The sequence below is a fragment of the Cimex lectularius genome, unplaced genomic scaffold (genome assembly GCF_000648675.2).
Source record: "Cimex lectularius strain Harlan isolate CLEC.00 unplaced genomic scaffold, Clec_2.1 scaffold404, whole genome shotgun sequence".
In the NCBI taxonomy this organism is placed as follows: Eukaryota; Metazoa; Arthropoda; class Insecta; order Hemiptera; family Cimicidae; genus Cimex; species Cimex lectularius.
In genome coordinates this window covers 195260-217692 of record NW_019392941.1, presented here as the reverse complement: position 1 = coordinate 217692, position 22433 = coordinate 195260, and the positions used below count along the sequence as shown (strand labels likewise).

At 32.3% G+C, this 22433-nt stretch overlaps 1 protein-coding gene across 1 annotated transcript; it reads right to left on the bottom strand.

The window, feature by feature from the left end:
• Positions 1 to 280: 280 nt before the first annotated feature.
• LOC106666701 (keratin, type II cytoskeletal 2 epidermal-like) lies at positions 281 to 8088 on the bottom strand. The gene is made up of 4 exons (XM_014394061.2): positions 7990 to 8088; positions 3674 to 3937; positions 1144 to 1534; positions 281 to 443 (listed from the first exon to the last, which is right to left on the bottom strand). The coding sequence occupies exons 1-4, from the start codon at positions 7999 to 8001 to the stop codon at positions 394 to 396; spliced, it is 717 nt and encodes a 238-aa protein (XP_014249547.1). The 5' UTR covers positions 8002 to 8088; the 3' UTR covers positions 281 to 393.
• Between the last annotated feature and the right edge of the window lie 14345 nt (positions 8089 to 22433).

Below are 22433 nucleotides of genomic sequence, written 5' to 3'. Positions count from 1 at the left end.
TAAGACTCATTCATAAATCATGAGGAACAACAGAAGCTTTCATATTACACTGATTCTGACCCCAAAAAGGTCAAAAAGGAATAATGTTTCTTTCACGCTCGATTTAATGTTATATTCCTTCGTGCATTTTTACTTTTTTCCTTTGGAAAAGAGCATTTGCACGAATCGTGGTTCTTGAATTATTCTAAGGCTAATTCTAATTATTTTTATTCTAAGGCCAAAGAAAATAAGAGAAATTGGTTAACTAATTGAACTTTCTTATCACATGAAACACATTTTTATTAAAAATGAACATTTAAATTATTAGAATTTACAAATAATTAACGCGAGAATTTTGTTAATAAACGTCGTCTTGAGTAAACAGTTGTCAAGCTTTTCCCCTCGTTTGTTTACTTACTTTCCTGGAGGGAGGTACGTCGAATCAGGACGACCCGAGGGATAACCTGTGGACATAAAAAAAAATCCAAATTAATTAATTTTAAAATGTAGGAGAACGATAGAAAGGGGGAAAGAAAAGAGAGAGTGAGAGAGTGAATGAAAGACAAATACAAATGATTTTAAACATTTTAAAAATTATTAACCAGCCAAAGTTGGATTAGAAACGTTTATCACGATTTACAAAAAAACTATGCAGCGATGCCTTGATTTGGCAATTTCAATTTACTAAACAAAACAATGCACCAACCTCTTTATTACTTTATTAAGTCTAAATAAGGATTGCTCTAAATCATATTTAAAAATGATACGGAGTTTGAAAGACTTTTTTTGTGATTGATAAAAAAAAGTACTTTAATAGAAAGGTTGAGGTGGGGTCAATTAATCATCCTTTTGGAAAGGATAGTTCTATTGTACAAAATCTCTGTGAGAAAAACTAACTTCTCCAAAATGTGAGACGTAATTTTGCAGTTGTTAAGAACATTCAAAATTGATTAAAACTCAATAACAAATCAAAATGGAATAACCTGACATATATACAGATAGCAAGATAGAGTGAGTAAGTGAGTGAGAGGGTCATCTTCCTAGCATTATTAACAAATTTGTAAATTACGTTTTTTGGCCCTCAATATACCAAAAATCTTGGCTCCTTGTGAGAAAATAAACGTTTTGAGAAAATTTAGTCAACAACACAGAAAGAATATTTACCTCCACCTCCTCCTGACGGGTAGCCTCCACTTCCACTTGGTCTGCCTCCTGCTCCTGAAGAGAAACCGCCTCCACTCGGAAAACCGCCAGTGCCACTAGGTCTTCCAGAACCGTAACCGCCGGCTCCACCGGAGTTGAATCCTCCACTGCCTCCTCCAGACTGGAAGCCTCCGGCTCCACCTCCAAAGCCAGTGTTGGCTTCTCCTTCGTACTGCACGTCCGCGTTGTAGCCGTCGCTGCCGGCTGTGTAAGTGACTTTCTGTCTTCTTCCATCGGGAAGGAGGACGTTGTATTCTCCACGGACCGTGTTGCCATCGCTTTCCGCCCTGTGCGAATAGTCGTTGCCGCTTTGTGGGTCTTTTACTTCGTACGAGAAGCTAAAAGGTTCAGGCTGAAAACATAAACTCTTCTGTTGATTGTTTACATTTTTGAGAAGAGATTTACAATAGTCAGTAAAATAGTTCATTGAACTTTTCACACTGTGCCGGTAACTGCATAAAATAATAATATAAAAATAATTATTGAATCTCTTCTATAATGAAGTGGTTTATCAATGAATTTTACATATCAGAGGAATTTTACGCAATATCTGAAGAGTGATGTTAATGTTGTTGGTGAGTTATGGTAGAAAATTTATATCGAACAATGAGTACAATTAAAATAATCTCTTTTGAACACAATTATTAGAATTTCGAAACCAAATAATTCTCTAAGCAACATATATTGCACTGATATCGCTTTGATATAAGATTGTCCTTCCGATAAACATAACTTATCTTTTTCTATGTGTTGGACAGAATTTTGGATGGGGATCGTCCAGAAATTCCAGGTGAGACGGTCAGAATCGAACCCAAGTCTACGATGGTGATAGATGAGTTCATCCATGAGATGAATCAACAAGTCTCACATATTTGTTGACAGGAACTTGAAGCTTTTCATAGTTTTTTTAGTGCTTGACAAAATACGGCAAGCAAAAGTTAAAATTCGTCTTATACAAAAAAATAAGTAAATTAACTTTTTATTTGGAATATTGAAAATTTTCATTTCGAATAATCAAAGGAAATAGCCATTCTTCTATGAATGACTCCAGATGATTTATGATGTGTTTAAGTGGAGTATGTATGCTAGTTTTAAATCTCCACCTCCAAATATTTACTCACATTGCTCCAATGTATGTTGTGCTTGATAATTGTTAACAGTTGCCAAATATGGCTTTGGCTTTCTTTTAGAAAATAAAATAGCTTGGGTTTCACAAGCATACAATTACCAGCATAAAGAAAGATTAAACTGAAACATAATTATCCATAGCTCCACCTTTGCACTGTTTACACAATGGTCTGGTATTATGACATTATGTAAATAAGTAATCAGTTTCTCACATTTAATCACAAAAATCTTACAAATTTAGAATAAAAAAATTACATCACCTAATTATGTCTGTAAGTTCTGTATGCCCGATAAAACTTTCGATTTGCCCATGTACTGCCAAGACTAGTAGGTTATGCAATTCTTAATACATCAGTAATAAATGAAAGAGCTCTTAAGTAACAGCTAATTAATCACTATTACGTTTTATTCGAAGACTTTAGGAAAAAGTAATTTTTAAACATTTGGGTTAGCCAAAGTCAAAAATAAGAACATTAATGGGGGCGCCGCTAAGGTGGCCACAATTGGTCGGCTTTGTATTCATTTGTTGCATTTACCCGTTTCGTTTGACCGTCCCTTCTACTTTTATTTTGCTTTATAATCACAGTATAAGATATTTATGAGTTCAACAACAAAGACCAACACCCAGCTTCAAATCCAAGGATTCACTGGAATAAGCTTTGCTTCATTCATGATACTTTTCCTCTAAATTTATTCCTATTCATCTATTTTCCTCTCTGAAGTTCTGTCAACATGTATTCCACTTTCTAACGGTACGAGTGCTTTTCTTACTTCCTTAGGAAGTTCCTACCTCGCATGTTATTTTTTAATCCTATTAAAATATTGAGGGCTTTTGAGGTCCCCCGTTATATACCTTTTTTAAAATTATTTTCAGTGAATAAAAGAATTGTCTCCTGATCCTGATTTAAAAACTCTTATAAACGACGAGTAAGAAATAGAGAGCAAGGAAAATACATGCAAGGTTCACAAAAATTAAGAGCCCTGGGTTCAAATCTCAGCGGCCCTGAATTACTACAAATGGGCATTTTTTCAAATTCAATTATTTTATTTGTTACTTAATTTTTTTAGTAAGTTACGTAATATTTATGAGGTATAAATTCCAGTCAGTTGAGGTAAATATCACTCATTTTTACCGTATTTTTCCCGTCTGCGCCAAAGGAAAATCTGATCTTTAAAATCTGCTGACTTTAATACCTTCTTCAGACATCGTTCATTTCAGAATAATTTAAAATTTATGGTTTGTTTGCTTTGATATAAACTTAACAGCTTTGATATAACTGCCGGTTATATAAATTTTAAATTTCTTTATGATGCTTAACCGAAGCTATTTTGTACAGAAAAACGAAAAATAGAGACAGCTCACCTTTCCTCCTTCTTCACCACCGCTGCCGGATCCGCCGAAACCACCGCCTCCTGCGTTATGTCCAGCTCCTCCACTACCACCGTAACCGCTTCCACTTCCGAAGTTGCCCCCGAATCCACTTCCACCACCGCCTCCGAGGTTATTACCACCGAAGCCGTGACCTCCGCCTCCGCTCCCTCCACTTTTGGGAGGTAAGTATGAATTGACGGGCGCATCACACCGCACCCGGCTTAAACCGATTATCAAGCAGGAATACAAAAACACCTGAAACACAATTCAATTTATCAGATCTATACGCTGTGTCTATTTTCGGGCCCCTAGAGTCGCCTATATTCTTTTTCCCAGTCTGTCTTATCGAACTATTTTCAAATTTATGTTATGTTTAATCCTAGAATCATGCTTACTAACAACATTTAACTTAGTAACTATCTTCTAAACTGATGGATACAATTAAAGCTCAAATTAAACCGGAGGCGTTCGAGGGTTGTGAAAGTTTTTATAGATATATTTTTATGATAATGATATAAAATTTTAATACATTCAATAATAATAAATTCAATTGTATTCTTCGTAGCGAATTTCATTTATGGTTTTTGTCAATGTTACAAACTCAAGTCTTTGGTATTCCCATTAAATTTCGAACATTTTTTTAACTGCCTTTCATGTTGTTTTTACATTTCAGATGTTCTCAGTTTATTTCGAAAAATAATCTGAAATTTTGAGTGAGTAGTTAATATTTTTCTACGTTTTATTTCATATGGGTTTTCATATGTATCTAATTCATGTTAGGCTAATAAATAAGACCAATTTTTTTTACAAACCATGAAAACATTGACTTTTTTCTGTTCTATTTTTTAGTGTTGTGGTAATACATTAACATTTGAATCTAGATAGAATCAATGAGACAAATAGTTTTACCTTTCTGGTCGATTGTTTAAAAAAATGAATTGAATTATAAAAATGATGTAATTATGTTGATATAATTACTAAAGTAGATTAAGGATTTTTTATATTCCAGATGTTTCCAATATTTATATCAATCTTTAAACTTTAAATTGAAGTGTAAATAGTGTTTTATAATACATTGTAAATTTGTTTCAGTTGACCTTTGGACCATTTGTTTAAAGTTTATTAAAAAAAATGTTATTTATTTTAAAAATGTGGATATATTAGAAAAAATTATTTGCGATAATTGATTAATAATAACCTAAAGGTTGAATAATATAAAAAAACCTAAACAATTATTTAATAATGGAATTTTCATATCTTTATCAATGACACAACTACCAACTAGATAAAACTTGTTCATTCTAAAATCTAAACATGGACACGTCATAAATAAAAGTTAATTTGAAGGTTTAGTCTATTAGTTGATAGTTTTATTCAACAATTTCCCAGCTTAATTTCAAAAGCGTGACTTTTTAAAGTTTGATTAACAGTTGAACTAAGAACAAATTCTTGGCATAAGGTTTTATGCAGCAATACTGCAATAAAGGCTCGAAAAATCTAGTTTCATCCTACGGGTTGTTAAAAAAAAATTGAACTTGAATTATTTATTTAAAAATTGTGAGATGCGGTCTGGTGTGATGTAGGTTTCAGAAAAACATTTTCTTTATTGTGCCAACGTTTCGATCTTTATTGAGATCATCTTCAAGGCCTGGGATTTACAAACATTGTTTACACATAAGAATTACATTTTATATGTTGAAAAGTGAATTTATACAATGCAAAATATATTTTTTATATATTCAATCAAAGTATTTCTACTCACTCAAAGTGTTTGTCTTCTGTGTAATTGTGCCATTCTTGCGTGTCGTGTCGAGAGTGCCAGTGAGATTTTGCTATTTTGTGTTTATATACGTTGGATTTTGAAGGGGAGGGGAAGGAAGTCGGTATAGAAAAGACATTTTTGTATAAGGCGTCTACTTCTTTGAGGTGAAAAGAGCCGGCGGAGGGAAAAAATGTGTTGGTAATGGTTCGGTCAGATTATCCTTTCAGTATTATATAGAAAGGGATAAATAGGAAAAGGAAAGCTAAATTATTGAAAAATTAGACTATGTGAAAAATATTTGATGTGTGGAAGGTAATGTGATGATATAGGTATGTTATCTGCATTGAATTTGATTAATGATATTGGCGAAGCTGCGACTGAGTTTACATGTATCTGTTCTGTAATTGATGCTGTGTTTATCTTTGTTTATATAAACCATTTCTAAGAAATTACGTTTATGTTTGTTTTGTTCTGTGTTCAGTGGGTAGCGAGTGCTGTAGGATTTTGCTTAGGTTTTTTGCAATCATAGGTATGTTGCTTTATTCTCTTGTCCAGATATTGGGATGTACGACCGATGTAAGTTGCCGGACAGTGTAAACAGTTGATCTTGTAGATTACGTCAGATTTATTTGTTATTGGTGTGGGATCTTTAATTTTGGGAAAAAGTGTTTGAATTGTTTTATAATTTTTGAAAGCTATTTTGACGGACTATCGGACAAGAGTTATCAGGAGGGCCAGGATTAGTGATGCAGCCAAAAAAACACGTAACCCTTTTATTGGAAATATGGAAACAATCAAGAAGAAAGTGTATCCATGAATTTAACGCCTATCCCAAATAGGACAAAGTTTCACGTCATCTAATCGTATTTCCCTACAGTTAAGATAAATTCAGTATCTGGCATAACAGTGCTTTTTATATAATGCGGATAGAACAATAGTTAAATAAGTATGTAAATATTCTTATAAGTTTTGTTTAAAATATGTGCGTTTTCGATCTATCCCAAATCTTCTTTCGAAAGGAAGTGATTCCGTTTTTTTGGCAGTATTTTTTAAAACGTTCAGGTTCAAAAAGTTGCTGTCTTGACGCTCCCATAAATCATTTGTACTTGAGAAGATACATAAAATTATTTTAGTGTGTAGGTCTAATTGTAATTTGATTTTGCTGATGTTGGGCTTATTAACTGTTTATAGATTATAGGCTTAAACTAGACTAAAAAATTGTGTTTGTAGCTTTTCAATGAAAAAAAAAAGCGTTAACCTACTGTAAAAATATCCCTCGGCTAATTTTAACGTCTTTTCTGTAATATAATAAAATTTCGTATTGTTTTTTAAACAGCTCTCGTTCCCAAATATCAACTAATGCGTCGAGACAAATTATCTTTTTTTTAAAGAAAGACTTTAGAGTTTACCGGGTAAACAATTAATTTAGTCAACAATTAACTCTGTAAAGACTGCTATAAACAGATCAAATAATAAAGAGCCTGCAAGATCCCGAAATTAATAATTATTTTTTGTTTGTAGCTGCCATTGTAGTAGAACAAACGTTGACAATTTTCTTATCGTGAAGTTGGGTTACTATGCAATTTTGAAGTCATATTTAGGTTATGCATAACGATTCAAATTGTTTCCGAAAATCGATTAATACAGCATATACTTTGTATTGTATTGGTATTATAGTGGCAATTGTAATTAGTTCAATAAACAGGCAACATTACAGCTACGTCCTTTCTCATACGGTATTGATTCTCGGGTAAACTATTTTTGTGTGAGCTAAAATCTAATAAACATATTAATAATATATTATTATTTAAAAATATGGAAAAAAACACTTTGTTGATTATTTTATTAATTAGAACTATACATCTACACATTTCAACTTCACTCTAAGACCAAATTTTGTAACAATTTTGCCCGTTTTGTATAAATGCCCGTTTTATATAAATTATTTAACTATGAAAATTTGCTGGTTTGTCATGTTCTTACAAAACTTCTAGAGACACGTAAACGATTTTCTATTCAGCCCAAAATTAGGCGCTGAATTAGATAGTTAAGCAAAATGCAAAACAGTAACAGCTATTTTTATAAACATTAATTTTACGCATATTTATATTTTTACAAAACGGTAGGGATTTTTATTTGAATTTACTTCAATGGTTTATTTGAACAAAATTGCGGACATTTTTTTAAAATAAACAAGTGAATTTATGATAAGTATCATTAAGAATGGTTGATATGTTACAAAATATACGTGATATACTTTTTTCCATGTTGATATAACATGGTTGATTCAAATGGTGTACCTTTCAAGCAAATTTTGTAGCTACATAGCGTTGTTCTCTACACTGGAAATCTCGTTTTCAACCAACACGAGAAAATTACACCCACTCTGTTATACATTCGGTCACACCCTCGTCAAAGTTGTAATTTATGTATTAGGTCTTCCTCATAACTAGATTAGCAATGTAAATCGTTTTATGCACAACGGCTTCCCCTGGGATCTCTCCCCCGTCTCGCGAATCGTCCCGCCAGCTCGGTCTGTACTCACCTTCGGGATCATTGCCGTTCAATTGGTGATTAGAACTGACTCCTCTCTGGATGCCACAAACTATATATATAAAAGACTTGGGGGGTAGGATCTTATAAGAGCAAGGACGTAACCCTTCTCCGTTACCACGACCTCTCGTGACATCACGACAATTGTTGCACAACGGTGGCACTCGGATCGGTTGTATCTTCCACCCTGGAGGAACGGCACAAACTCGATCGGATTGAGTCATACTGACAGTAGCTGGGACGTCGAGCTACTTAATACGCCTTCCTCGCTAACTCCAAAAGAAGAAATATTTGTCTACCATTTTCTCCCACTTCTACCGCTAAAAATTAACATTTTGAAATTATTTATACTATATGGAAAATATTTACACAAAAATGACACATTTTCTTTTTCAATCCACTTAACTAATCATATTAAAATAATTTTGTTTTTCCTTTCCCTTTTTAACGTTGTTTTTCATTTCTATCTGCAGTCGAAAACTCATCCTTACTGCAACCTTAAAAACAAGGAATTGGCAAAAGATTTTTGTTTGGTTACTTCAATAAATACATTTTATTCCATTTGTAGTATGTCGGTTATGAAAGTAATGAGAATTGGTTACGGACATGAAATCATCGATTTAAATTAAATTGTTTTTTAGTGGTACTTGGTCGAAAAATATTAGATTATTGTCCCAGCGTTTTTTCCAATGCTAGAAGCAGAAAAGATATACTGGAAGACTCCCGTATTTTATTGTTCATTTCAAACTATATGTATTTTTATTGTTATTTTAATTACAACATACTTGTTTTAATGTAATCCAAAATTAAACAAGATCAGAATTTCATGTGTTTTAACAAAAATTATTTAATAATGATGGCGAAGATTGACGAGGTTTCAGTGTGCAGGAATGTTGCCACTGGGCAACATCTCCTACAAGAGTCTCAAATGATAAATTCAGCATATATGAACATTTTTAGTTGTAAATATCAAGTAAATGTAATAAAAAATAATGATGATTTGAAAGAAAAGAAAAAGAGATAGGTTTAAACATTAACTAACGATTGGTTGTTTCACTAAACGATTTTCTGGTGTTTTGGTAAATTTGATTTCAAACCTTATACCCGTCTTAATTAAATATTTACAACAAAACTCTTAAATTTCTTACTACGTTTAATTTGGTTTACATTACAATAGATATATTACAATTAATATAACGATAAAAATACAAAAATGATGTAAACAACATAATATGTCAGGTGTCCGGTTTTTAATCTTTGAGCGTATTTTAAATTACTTAAAAATTTGGTTTCACTATGGACCGCATTTGGTTGGTAACAAAATGAATGTTTACCTCATGATTGTATGATTGATTAGTAACTTGAAAATGATTTAGGACCAAGATTTTTCATTTCACTAACGGATTTGTGAACAACAATACAGTAATCTCTTAAACATATGCTTAAAATCTAATTATTGTAAATTTAATAATAAATTTTATGAAATAAAAGGGTTACCAATGGAGTCTCCATTGTTCCCGCTTAGTGCCTAAATATTAATGGAACATTTTGAAAAAAAATTGATATTCAAATCAAAAAACGAATTAAATTAATCTGTGCTCTTTTGGTAAAGCTATGTATACAATAATTTATCTATACGGTTGGGAACCCTAGAAGATCTAAGTGAATTCCTCCAACTAATTAATTATTTGCACCCTAATAAAAAATTTACATTAGGAAAAAATAAAGAAGGTTGTTTCAACCTTTTAGACAAAAAACTGTCCATAAAAAGCAACTTAATTGAAATAGATGTACATAGAAAGCCCACCGCAACAGAAAGCACTACACCAGCAGACTATTCTTATAAACTGAAACTCCCACCAACACCAATTAATTATAAGAGAGAATTACAAACTCTTAAAACTAAAAACAATGGGTAAAACGAATTAGTATTTATTGATAGGTTGTTAGGAAAAATTATTTTCAAAAAATTAAATAAACAATAAATGTAAAAGAAGCAACAATCAGACTGAGCTACTCCACCATAAATCAATTGTTAGGTTTTAGTTGATTCCAAATATTTGGAAACTATAAAAAAATAGGTAAAGTTTTCAAACGAGAAGGATTTAGAGTAGATTTTACTGATGAGTGCTTACATAGAAATATCGTCTCAAACTTAATTGTAACGATTGAGATAGTAAATATGTAAACAAACCGGCAGAGAAATTAAAACATTGGTTAAAGAACACTTGCCTAAATCTAACAAATTTTCTGAATTTAAGAATCATCTAATTGATATAAGGCACAACTTCAATTTAAATTCAAACACAAAACTATTATACAATTTCTTCAAAGGAAAGGAACTGGATTAGTTTGAAATAAAAAATGTATAATTAAACATGGAGTTAAATGCATAATTAATATAACAGAGTTCGATTTATCCCAAACTTTTACATGTATTTATATAATTAACATACAAATTAATCCCTAATTGAAAACTAGTTTTCTTACAGTGTGTATTAGGATAATGTTTAGCTGTGCTGTAGTCTACATTTATAAGGAATTATTTATCAGAATGGAAACTAATCCTAGAAATAGGTGTATAAATACATTTGCAGATGTATTCATTTTCTTAGACTTGACTTTTCTCTTGTTATTAATGATTTAATATTGGTTAATGTAAACGGTGATATTTTATAGAGATTTACGAATCAACAACTTTCCTGATAATAGCATTTTAAATTCTACCTCATCCCGTGATTATGAAATATATGCTCATGTCAAAAACATTAAAACTACCAATATTTATATCTTAATGAAAACATCAAACGAATGATTGTACAATTAAAATCGTTAGGGCGCCGAGAAAGTAAAATAATCTCTAAGGGTAATTAATATACAATTAACACCGAATATATTTTATCAGAAGGAATCTTTTAGGAGTAAAATTGGGTGAGGGGGCATTTCTTATTCTGTTATGTAAAATAGCAACATTTACATAATACAATATAACAATAGATATATATTTTATTTTAAAAAATTTTCATCAGTTTTATTGCAACCTTCTGACAAAGTATGTCTTTGGTTTTAAGTCGACGGATAATTATTTCATTTTTTCACTTTCTATTATAGAACTACCAACAACGTATCAATCAACGCCTCTTCATATATAAACTATAACAACAAAGATCTTAGGAGGTCATTTGTTTTTTTTCACTATTACAAATATTTCACAGTAAGTAGTAAGATCATAGTAACACATAAATGCAATTACTCCATGGTCCTCCATTACCACGTAGATAATTGAAATGAATATCGATCAGAGGACTTCGTAGACCAGAACGGTTAAGCTTTCTCTATACTACCAATTAATGTCACATATCAAAATAAAAATCTACTGGTTGTGTATAAGAAAAGTAAAAAAATTATTTATCTTGTTCCCAAAACGACCGAAACTCTAAAGATATCATCCTTTGGAAACTGGTGAATTAAACAGTTAACCGACTATAAAATTACACCTCAAACAAAATGTTAACAAGTCCATCAAAAATTCAAGCGCTAGAAGGAGGATCTATAACATTAACAGTTACGCTTTACTATAACAGATACGCTAGAACATATTAAACGTAAAACCTGATATTACGGCCAATATATGAAATTTGCTTAAATTTCATAGACACTCATAAATATGAATAACATTATTTTTGGAAAAGTATTATATCTAAACGTTAAACTTCTTGACAAATATACTTATCGTTAATGATTTGCACTTCCTTGCCATTGTTAAAATATTTTCACCATTTTCGACATGAAAAAAACAACCGGTATTACTACCAATGTATTAAATGAGCTTAATTTTCATATGTATTTACTAATGTTACAAATATTTTATTTGTTAAGCGATAAATCCTGTAAATAAAGTCCCATAAACATTTTCTCTTTCCTTGTTGCCTTAGTAAAATTGAAAAGACAATACAATGTTTGATTAAAAGAGATTCAATCAAGCAAAAAATGGTCAATTAATTTATTTTTTTACTTAGTATTATATCCTTTGTTATAAACAATTAACAGCAATATGGCTTATTGTTTTCCAAATTAATGTTTGTTTGAACGCACGATTAATTGGTATGTTTTAATATAATCCGTCAATCCTATTAGCAAACATCCCTTTGGTTTAATCCCTTCAATGAAGAGATCTTGCTGTTGCCGCCAGTTAGTTCCATAACGTTGGCTCAGTTAAGCATTTAAGCTTAAGGAAGCATGCCACTGGTAAATTTTAACTTATGGTCGCATAATTTATAACTTTTTTTCAAAATGTTTGTGGGAACTTCGAAGCGAAAATTTTTTCTAGATATTTGTATTTATATTTAAATCCTGCTTCAGTACTCGACGTATTTCAAAGTTAAGCTGAAGGAAAAAATGTTTAAGAGCTGTTAAGGAAGTTAAATGTGCAATTTTCAAGATAAACCATGAAACCCTAACGGCGATTTGCTTTTCGTTCTTTCTCATGGGACTGGGGACTTTCAATTTCGCCCCACCGCTTCCCAGACTGGATGAAGTTACCACTCAGGTCTTTTAAAACAAGTAGAACAAATCACGGTTTTACATCATGACTATTATTTTATGCTTTGTAGCATCCAATCTAAACTTAGTAAATTGACGAAAGAATTACCAAAGTCCTATTTTTAACGGTTTAGACATTTTTGTTTAATAAGATATGAGATTCATTGAACTATTGGTTTCATTAAATTATTATTAATTTTAAACATGTTTAACAAGAGTCCAAGAGGATAATGCTATAACTCGTAGCCATTTATGATGTCCGGAGGGGTTTTCTAGAATCATAAACAAGAACAGTCATCATAATGTAACACTGATAATATAATATATGTACATTGTATTTGTTTAGTACATCTACCAAAGCATAGTATACATATTACAATCTTTGTGGGCTTCTGTATGTTAATAAGTAAATAAATAAATGAAAAATATGAGAATGAAATGGCAATACAGTAACATCAACTGCCGAAAAAGTGGATTTCGCTACATATATACTTAGATCTAAGTTCTCAAAACATTAATCTAAATTACGTTGGAGACATTGTGATTAAATACCATTAACGTGCACTTAATGCACAATTTAGATGTTAAATTCAATTACTAAGCTGTATCTATGTTGGCAGGGCTACTTACAGTATTTAACTATACAACGAAAGTTCCTTCCATTTAAATATTGAATATAGTCCACAAATAGATATAGTTAATATAGATTTATTAAAATCAAACCCGATACTCAGTTAAGATAGGGAACAAAACAACAAAATGATGACCATCTTCAATGACTATGAATCATGACAAGAATGACACATCTACATAGAAAACAAACACTTTGAGCCCTGAAGATGATCTCAATAAAGATCGAAACGTTGGCATGATGAAGAAAATTTTTTAAAACCTATATCACACCAGACCGCATCTCACGATCTCCGAATAATAATTTATTTAAAAGATTAAATCACATCTAAATTTTAGTAACCAACGTACCGGACTTGTATTTATTTTGGATCTTAAATTTTGGCTTACGTATGCAAATGTTGATAGAAAGGATGATGAGTACTACTTTTCAGCTCTTAGACTATAATCAATAACCATAAAAATTTTAATTTTATGTATTAAATTCATAATTTGTTGTTTTTTAGAATGCAATACATTCATTATATCCATTATATTTATACTATACTTCTCACAGAGTTTATTTACATCTTTGTACTAAAACAATTTTCAATTGATTATTATACTTAGGACTATTTTAGGATGTGACTTGCTTAGACATTTATTTATATAGCATAACTTTAACTTTAGTGTGAAAAACAAATAATGGTAAAATTCATCATTCTAGATAAATAATAAAATCAAGTGTGCTTGTTGGCAAAACAAAGCACCTTCATAGCTGCGATGACCCCAGAGTTGTGCCTCGTAACACAGTAGGGGTATTCACGATGTTTGTAAGATGTTAACTCGTGTTACTTGAATATTGAATTGTCCAGTAAGATCGTGCCGGCCCCCTTCTTTTCTTAGCGTGTTAAACGTTAATTTTTCCACAATGCTGCGCGTGGCAATTGGTAGAACAAAAATAAAGCTATAACAGTCCTTGAAGGCTTGTTTTGTTTTCTTTCTTTCTGTAAAATTATGATATGCCAGAAGTTAATAAGAAAGGAAAATTAATCAACTCTTTGATTTAAAATGGCTAATACATTCTAAAAGTACTAACAAATGACACGCTTCAATTCCGACATAGATAACTTGTATCCTAAGGTCTAACAACCTTCAACTTTGTAGGATAGGGGGTGTATTTATTATGAATGAGATATAAGTACAGTTCAGAAATTAACAAAAGAAATGTATTGGTCTGATTTAATTAATGTGTTTTTAAGAATAAAAATACGTGTAAACAAAAAACAGCTGTTAAATTCATGGATGCCATGTTGGTTACCTACGCCCTAACGGATGACAATGTGACTACATTTTCGACCTAACACCTAACATTGGCTCTGGCCTATTGCATCGAGCAATGTTAACTAGCCGATTCTTATAAGTCTAAGTCATCATTTTTCTCGATCTCACAGGACCTAATAGAATAACCAGGGTTAAAACAAAAATCGTGAATACCCTAAATTTCGCTTGTGATACTCTTTTAAATCTTGCAGTTTGGAGTTTTAATATTAAATGTTATTTTATCAAAGTTGTGCAATTATGCACGCTCTTTATTTTCTTTAAAATGCTCTAACGTCAAGTTGGAGTTAAAGTTATACCAAAGTATTTATTTTGTTTTAATTATTTGTGCAATTTTTTTAAAACTTAAAAAATTTAAAATTCTTGTCTAGTTTTCCTCGGATCCTGAAAACAAGAATTTTTTGGAATTTCCAGGCTATAATTTCTAAGCATGTCTTCATTTTTTCGGAGAATAGTTTCATGTGAATCCAGAAGAACCAAATCATCCGCATACGCAAACACCTTAATCAGATTATTTCCTACATTAACTCCACCATCGAAGGACACTTGCAGATCGTTGATAAAAATCCCAAAAAGTAGTGGGCTTAACTCGCACCCTTGTTTGAGGCCCATAGTAGTACCAAATCGTTCAGTCAATTATGAAACCATTGAGAGCCGTAGGTTGTAGTAGTCAGGTTTTTTTTATGCAATCGACCGTTTTAGTGGAAACCCCTAATCCATATAACTTATAGAACAGAGAATGACGGACGATGCGTCGAATGCAACCCTTTGATTTACAAATAAATCATACACCAATTGTCGCTTATAACTCCATTTTATTTTAATTAATCATTTAAATGTATCAATATCATCATTCGCAGAATTAAATATCTTAAATCTTGCCGGATATTCCCCAAGTATACTATGTTGTTCACCCCACATATTAAGCCTATCGAGCAACATTCTTGTGAACAACATTCCTACAGTATTAGAAAAGAAATCACTGTAAGAGACTGTAGTAAGAGTATTGAACTCATCTGGCCGGAATGAGATGAAAATGTTTGAAAATTGTTTGAAAAGTGTCAAAAGAAGAATAGGATTCAAGTCAATCTGGCGGCTTTATTGAGACTTTTGGATTAGCTAAGCGAGTCTGGATTAGAGTAAGCTCTTTATAATTTAATTTCACACTCTTTTCCCGTCTGCTTTAAATGGCCATAAATCAAAAATTGCGTTATAAACTTTTATAATATGAGAATTGATTGGCAAATCGGTCTATTCTAAGGAACTTTTGTAATTAAATGTTCACTATTTTATAAAATACAAATCCCAAAAGTCAAAATAATTTAAAAAAAAAATTGTTTAGTTATAATATACACATTTAATCTCCAATTCTTCCATGATAAAGTATTCATTTTTATATTAAAATTGACTTTATTTTAACAAATTAAGAACACGACAAATAATTATTATGTCATTTATTAATTCATACAAAGTGTTTATTTTGTCTTACGAATCATCGATATTCATTTTATAAGTCAATTTCCATTAGTTATATTAATTAATGAACAAAGGTGTTGTATGTTTATAATAATGAAAACTAGGAGAGAAATGTTAAATTTAATTTGTTCGTACACTAGAAGCGAGGTGAAGCATAAATATGTACTCTCTGCAATATATTAGCAGATGAAACTGTCTTCCATTTTGTATGTATCTGCCCAATTCTGCGGAACTATAGAAAACTTTTTTTACTTGCTTTCATTAAATTCACTAATTTCGTGGTCCGCTTGACCAATTAATATATTAAAATTAATTAAGGTTTTTAGCTGAGATAAAAATGTCAATGCACGAGCGGGATTCGAACCCACGATCTTCGGCTTGATACGCCGCTGCTCTACCACCAAAAACCTTAATTAATTTTAATTTTTTACTTGCATTCGAATTAAATTGGAATACATTTCTCGAATATTTTAATGGAATAAATTGGAAGGAAATATACAATTGTGTATTATAAGCATTAAAATGTAGAAATCAATTGTCACAAGAATTTAATTATTAAATTAATATATTTAACTATTTATTTGTTCATCTGTTTATTTATTTATTCTCATCTTTTACTATTTGAATATATAATTTGTTTATGTTATGTGGGATTGTTAATGGTATTCAAAGCCTATTTATTTTGTGAATGTTAAATTGAGTACTGTATACAATATTTATTAATAGTTGTTATGTTGTATAAATGGGGTATGAACATATATTAAACTAATTTATATATTACATTTTGAGAAATTGTTTATGTACGCTTGTTTATTGTATTGTTATTTTTTCTATAGTTGGTTTAATATAGGATTCAATACCTCTTATATTATATACATATTATGCGTGCCAACTTCCGCAGACAGATGGTATCTCAAATGTGTATACTTTTTGTACAGTTCACATTTGTATGTTGTTATTTTGAGGAAAAGAAATAAAAAGTATTTCGATTCTATTCTATTAATTAATGAGATTAATCATTTTTTGTCCGAATTGTGATGTAAATTATTAAGATATTCTAAAACTGTTTCTACTATAAAGTAGCTAGGGCATTATAATCTACTTAATTATTAAAATGATTATTAAAACATTATAATGTAAATGATTATAATGTTTGAATGAGTTTTTTATAGATATACAGAAAATTTCAAATTTATTCTGCCCTAAACATAATTATGTTTATTTTAAAAACAATTGAACTTGTGACATTGCTGCTATTTATGTACGCTAGCCGTTGCCGTTATATTTTGGTCGTTTACCCAGTCAAACGTCAATGTTATATTTACAAAACCCTAATTGACATTGCCAAAATTGAAATGGGGAGGCCAGTGTTCCGAAATTTTCCGCATGATTTCCGTTTGTTGCCATCCGGTCGTTAGAAGGGCTAGAAGCGCGGACCCCTTTCACTACTTAACTTGAAACCAGGATCCGTCTCTCAATAAATCCGAGGTAACGAGTGTTCCTGTTAGAAGAGGAGAACATAGCACAATAATATCAAGGCTGTATACATAATGTATCTCGTACTGGAAACCGATCAAACCGAGCCTCATCGATAACCCGATCACATTTCTAGTGTAATTGATCATCTGGTCCTTGTTCTTCTTCTTCTTTTTGTTATCATTACACAACCGTTAACCTTGTAGTTAAATCATACAATTGTGTTAATCTGTCGCCGTTGAATCGCCGATTAAAGAAACAAAGGGATTACGATATTACAAGGCTGACAAGAAATTGTATTTAAAACTATTTTCTAATAGCTAGTACATCTGTCTTAAGGGGATTATTTCATTTAAAGTAGTTGCGATAAAATACACCCAGACACAAAACCAGATACCGGACTTATTTTGTAGTTATTTCAAACTGTAAATATTTTTATCCTTATATTAATTGCAACATACTTATTTTAATTATCCAGAAATCGTCAGATGCGGTCTGCTGCGGTGCGCCTCTCACGATTTCTGAATAATTATCGATTAACGGTCACTAACCACCACACATACTTATTTTAATGTAAACCAAATTAAACATCAAAAATTTCTGAAAGAAATAAAAAGATTTATTTGTGTTAAGTGCACGACCTGTAGATGGCCCCCGAGGATCTGAGCGGTAAAGAAGGAATAGTTTTTGACAGATTAAGAATAGGTCATACTCGGATGACACATGGGCACTTGCTGGTCGGCCAATCCGCCCGCAGGTGTCCGTTATGCAGAGAAAGGTTGTTCGACGTGTCCCACATAGTCGAAGCGAGTTGTGCCTTGGCTCCCTACAGAGCGCGAGTAGGCATGCCGCAAAATTTAAAGGAGGTTCACACAGCAGCGAGTTTCAGGGTCCCCTATTCCGCTTTTTTAGGGGATTGGGAACATTTTATTGTATATAGAAGTTAAGTTATGTGTTTTGTATGAGTGAATGTATTTATTGGTGTGAATGGGGAGGGGCTGATGGCCAAGTAGCTTTTCCATCGCCTCTCAGGTTGTGTACATGACTTTTATAAAATACCACATCGACCCCATTTTAGTTTGGTTTATTGTAGTGAACAGGTAGATGGTGGAATATCCAATACTGTATCTACCAAACAGAATAACTGTGATCAATGTATGTTGGTGTGAATGCATTTATTGGCGTGAATGGAGAGGGGCTGATGTGGCCCCTCATGTTGCGCGCTTGACTTGGATCTACGGCGGAAAACATTTGAAGTACCCCATCGACCCCAAATTAGAGAAGTTTATTGTAGTGAACAGGTAGATGGAGGAATATCGAGTACTCCATCTACCAAACAGTATGAGTGCGATCTACGTAGGTCAAGGTATGATTGTATTTGTTGGTATGATCACAACAAGAGTTTTGCTAGTGCTGTCAAAAAAAAATTATGATGGTTTGAAAGAAAATTCATCGAACAGCTTAAAATCATTTAATGATAGATTAAACTTTAACTAACAATTTTTTAAATAGTTTTATTTTTAATGCGTTATTAAGAGCAATACCTGGTAATCGATCTTTGGGTATATAATTCATGACTTTTTACCAGAAAATTAAATTAAATTGAATACAATTTATATATCGATGAAACGTCGATATAGGTCTGACAGATTAAACCAGCGAGAAATGGCTAAACGAAATGATCGGTAACGACCAAATTTCAAGTTCATAATCCTGCAGATCACATGAGAAAATTTAATAATTTATTACTGTCTTTAGTTTATTAAGCTTGTATAATTAATTATCATGTTATGTTTGCAAGTAGGTACACATGCTAGTTGTGTTGTGACTCTGAACACTTTGGCCCAGATCAATCATCGGCATGTTCGTATACTATAAAATTAAAGACTAATTGACAAATACATCACCCTTATTTATATTTATTATGATAGAAAGAGCCTAGAAATGAAATAGACAGATAGAATAAAATTCTACCGTGACATAGAATATAGATGTAGGGAAAAAACGTGTACAAGACAAATATTAACCAAAAGAAACCAAAAAATGCGAAGAATTGTGAGTGAGAGAAAAGAAAATGCAGGTAAAGGGAAAAAGGGGCAAAGGAGAATACTACGATAATAACTGTGAAGGAAAAGAAAATGCGTTAATTGATAAAGAATGAAAAACGAGAAACAATGAAGGGGAGAGAAATGACGAGAGATAGAGAGAAATTGAGACAAAAAGATATAAAGAGAGTGAGTGACAAAGAGATACCTAGCAATAAAGGAGTTGAAAAACACAGAGAGAGAGAGAGAGAGAGAATGAGAGAGAGAGCGGGAGAGAGAGAGAGAGAGAGAGAGGGAGCGAGAGAGAACGAAGGAGTACGCGATGAAGCGGGACAATGTGATAAAAAAGAAAGAAAGATAAGAAGTAGAGAAAATGAAAGAAAGAAAAAACGAAAGTTACAGAAAAAGTTAGTGGTGGAGCGGGGTATAGGACAAGAAAAGGAAGATTGATTATTGGTGTAAGTGGAAAAAAGGGTGAAAGAAAGAGGAGCGAGAGTTATTGAAAACTAAAAAAGTGTGAAAAATAACAAAGAAAATCTTATTTGAAATATAGAAGAAAACCGTTGAATTTTGCGTGTGCTGCTGGCTACATGTTTATTCAAATGAATAGTTTTTAATGTTTCTTTTTGTGAAATTATCAAACAATCGATTTGTTCTTATTGCTCTTATGTAATATTTGTGCTATTGAAAAGAGTAGTAACGTTATTGTTTTCATTCAGACATGTCATTTGTTATTATTGCTTAAATGTAATTTATTGGGGTTTTCGGAAATCAACGTAGAGACACGACAAAATCCCATCATGACGGTTATACTGGCGAAACGTCAAACAATTCATCATAGCTAATCTCAATCATAATAGATATCCAAGTTATTGTTTATCTTCTATTACGGTTCTTATAACAAATCTACCACGTCATAATGCCCATTAAAAGAAGACGAATTAGCTCACGGTAGTACAAAGGTTGAACCGAATGGTATTTAGTCGAATTTTTGGATCGTTAGCACAGAAATCGTGCCCATCGAAGCAGGAACGTGAGACTTGAAAAGCTACCTGGCAAGGGGGATACGCTCTGAGACAAAATGGCAACACTACACGAATTAATTTCAACTAATGTTTTTGATTGGCTATTGTCAATTAAAAAAATAAAATAAATAAATTATCGAGCGAGCATTTCAATCTCTCGTTGTCGTGGAGCATTTTATCCTTCCGGTTTTTTTAAAGTTCCTTTTTTTTTAAGTATACAAACAGTGATGTCTATATTTCCTAGTTGATGATTCCAAATTCCTAATCATTGGTGAGGTCTTCGACCTTTCCAATTAAGTCATCCCCCTTTTCATCAAACCACGTTCCTCATACGCAACAGGCACATACTTATCGATCTAATCTTTGACACGTTTCTAGTTTCCGAAATTGAAATATAGAGGACGATGTTATAATTAGTATCGATCGAGGAGAATGATGAAACTGGATCTTATCTCCGAAATACTTTCGCCCCCGCCCGCTTCGACTCGACCAGAAGTGAGGCAACCGCACGGGCTCATCTCTGTTTGCAGATGGGGTCAAGTGAGAGGCAAAATATACAAAGGGCCCCATCATTTCTGCCCCCTTTCGCCCTGGGGCCGGCCGTCGTTTTTCTCCAAACAAATCTGATTTTCTCCGTAAGCCAGTTTAATAACAATCGAAACGTGACCTGCCCAATTAATAGGTGCATCTATTCAAGTCCCAGGCTCAAGGGAAAACACGTGGGAAAATTCAATAGACCCATTTTGCATGTTCTCGTGACGTCGCCGGACGATACTTATCAAATATTTGGTCATAAATATGTATTCGTGTCGAATTATCCCAAGGGAAGGATGAGACATTAATATCTACTTTGTATCGTGTAATATCATGACTATATTTTTTAAAGTATCTAGAGAATAATGAGTAAAAATAATTGCCTTGGGAATCTTCATCACAATAGCCGTTATCTTTTGCTGTACAATCAGCCGACTATTACCAAACAGCAATTTTTTTAAATAATCGACAAATGTCAAATATTAGACAGACGCATTTTATAAACGAAAATAAAATAGTTCAACATTATAAATGGTGGATATGTATTTTTTAAGTAGCGAACTATGCTTGAAAAGTACTGAATGAATGAAAAACCCCAAATGAAAAAATTGCAATATCATATTCATTACGTTATCATATGATAATGACTTACATACCAATTATTTTATTTTAATTATTTTGTTTAATTCATTATTGCAAAAGTGCCAAAATTTAGCCTTACAAAGTATTACTTTATGCAAATCTTAGGGGACCCAAACCGTTTCCCAAGTCGCAACAAAATTGTGCATTAAAACGATACTAGAGTAGATTACCTTTCATTAAAAAAATAATCAAAATCATTAATGAGAAAAAGGACACCAGAACTAAAAATTGACGCCTCGGCCTACTTCTACCAGTCTGGAAATGTCTCTTTGATGTAAGTTAGCCCATTCTTCACGGTGAGATTTTTCAATATCGTGTAGTGTATCAGGAAGTGATGGACATGGTCTTATTCGTCTTTTGAGGTTATCCCATAAATGTTCGATGGAGTCTGGAGTACGGGCTTGCCAGGCTAACACCCTGATGTTATGCTGTCGTTTGTACAATGCGAGCGACATGTGGACAGGCATTATCGTGAATTAGAGTAGGATTGTTGCAGCTTTCATCTAGGATAGGCAACACATGATGTTTCAGAATTTCATCCACGAGGCGAGTGGCCGTCAAAGACTCTCCACGAACAACAACCAACTCTGTGCGAGGCTCCTTTGAAAAATTCCCTCCTACACCATCACTGAGCTACGTTTTGGTTCGAGTTTATTTATTAGATACTTTTACATACATTTTGTACAAAGTGACTAAAAGTGACAAGGGGAAATGTCTAGGACATTATACATCCTTGTGGCAGAGGG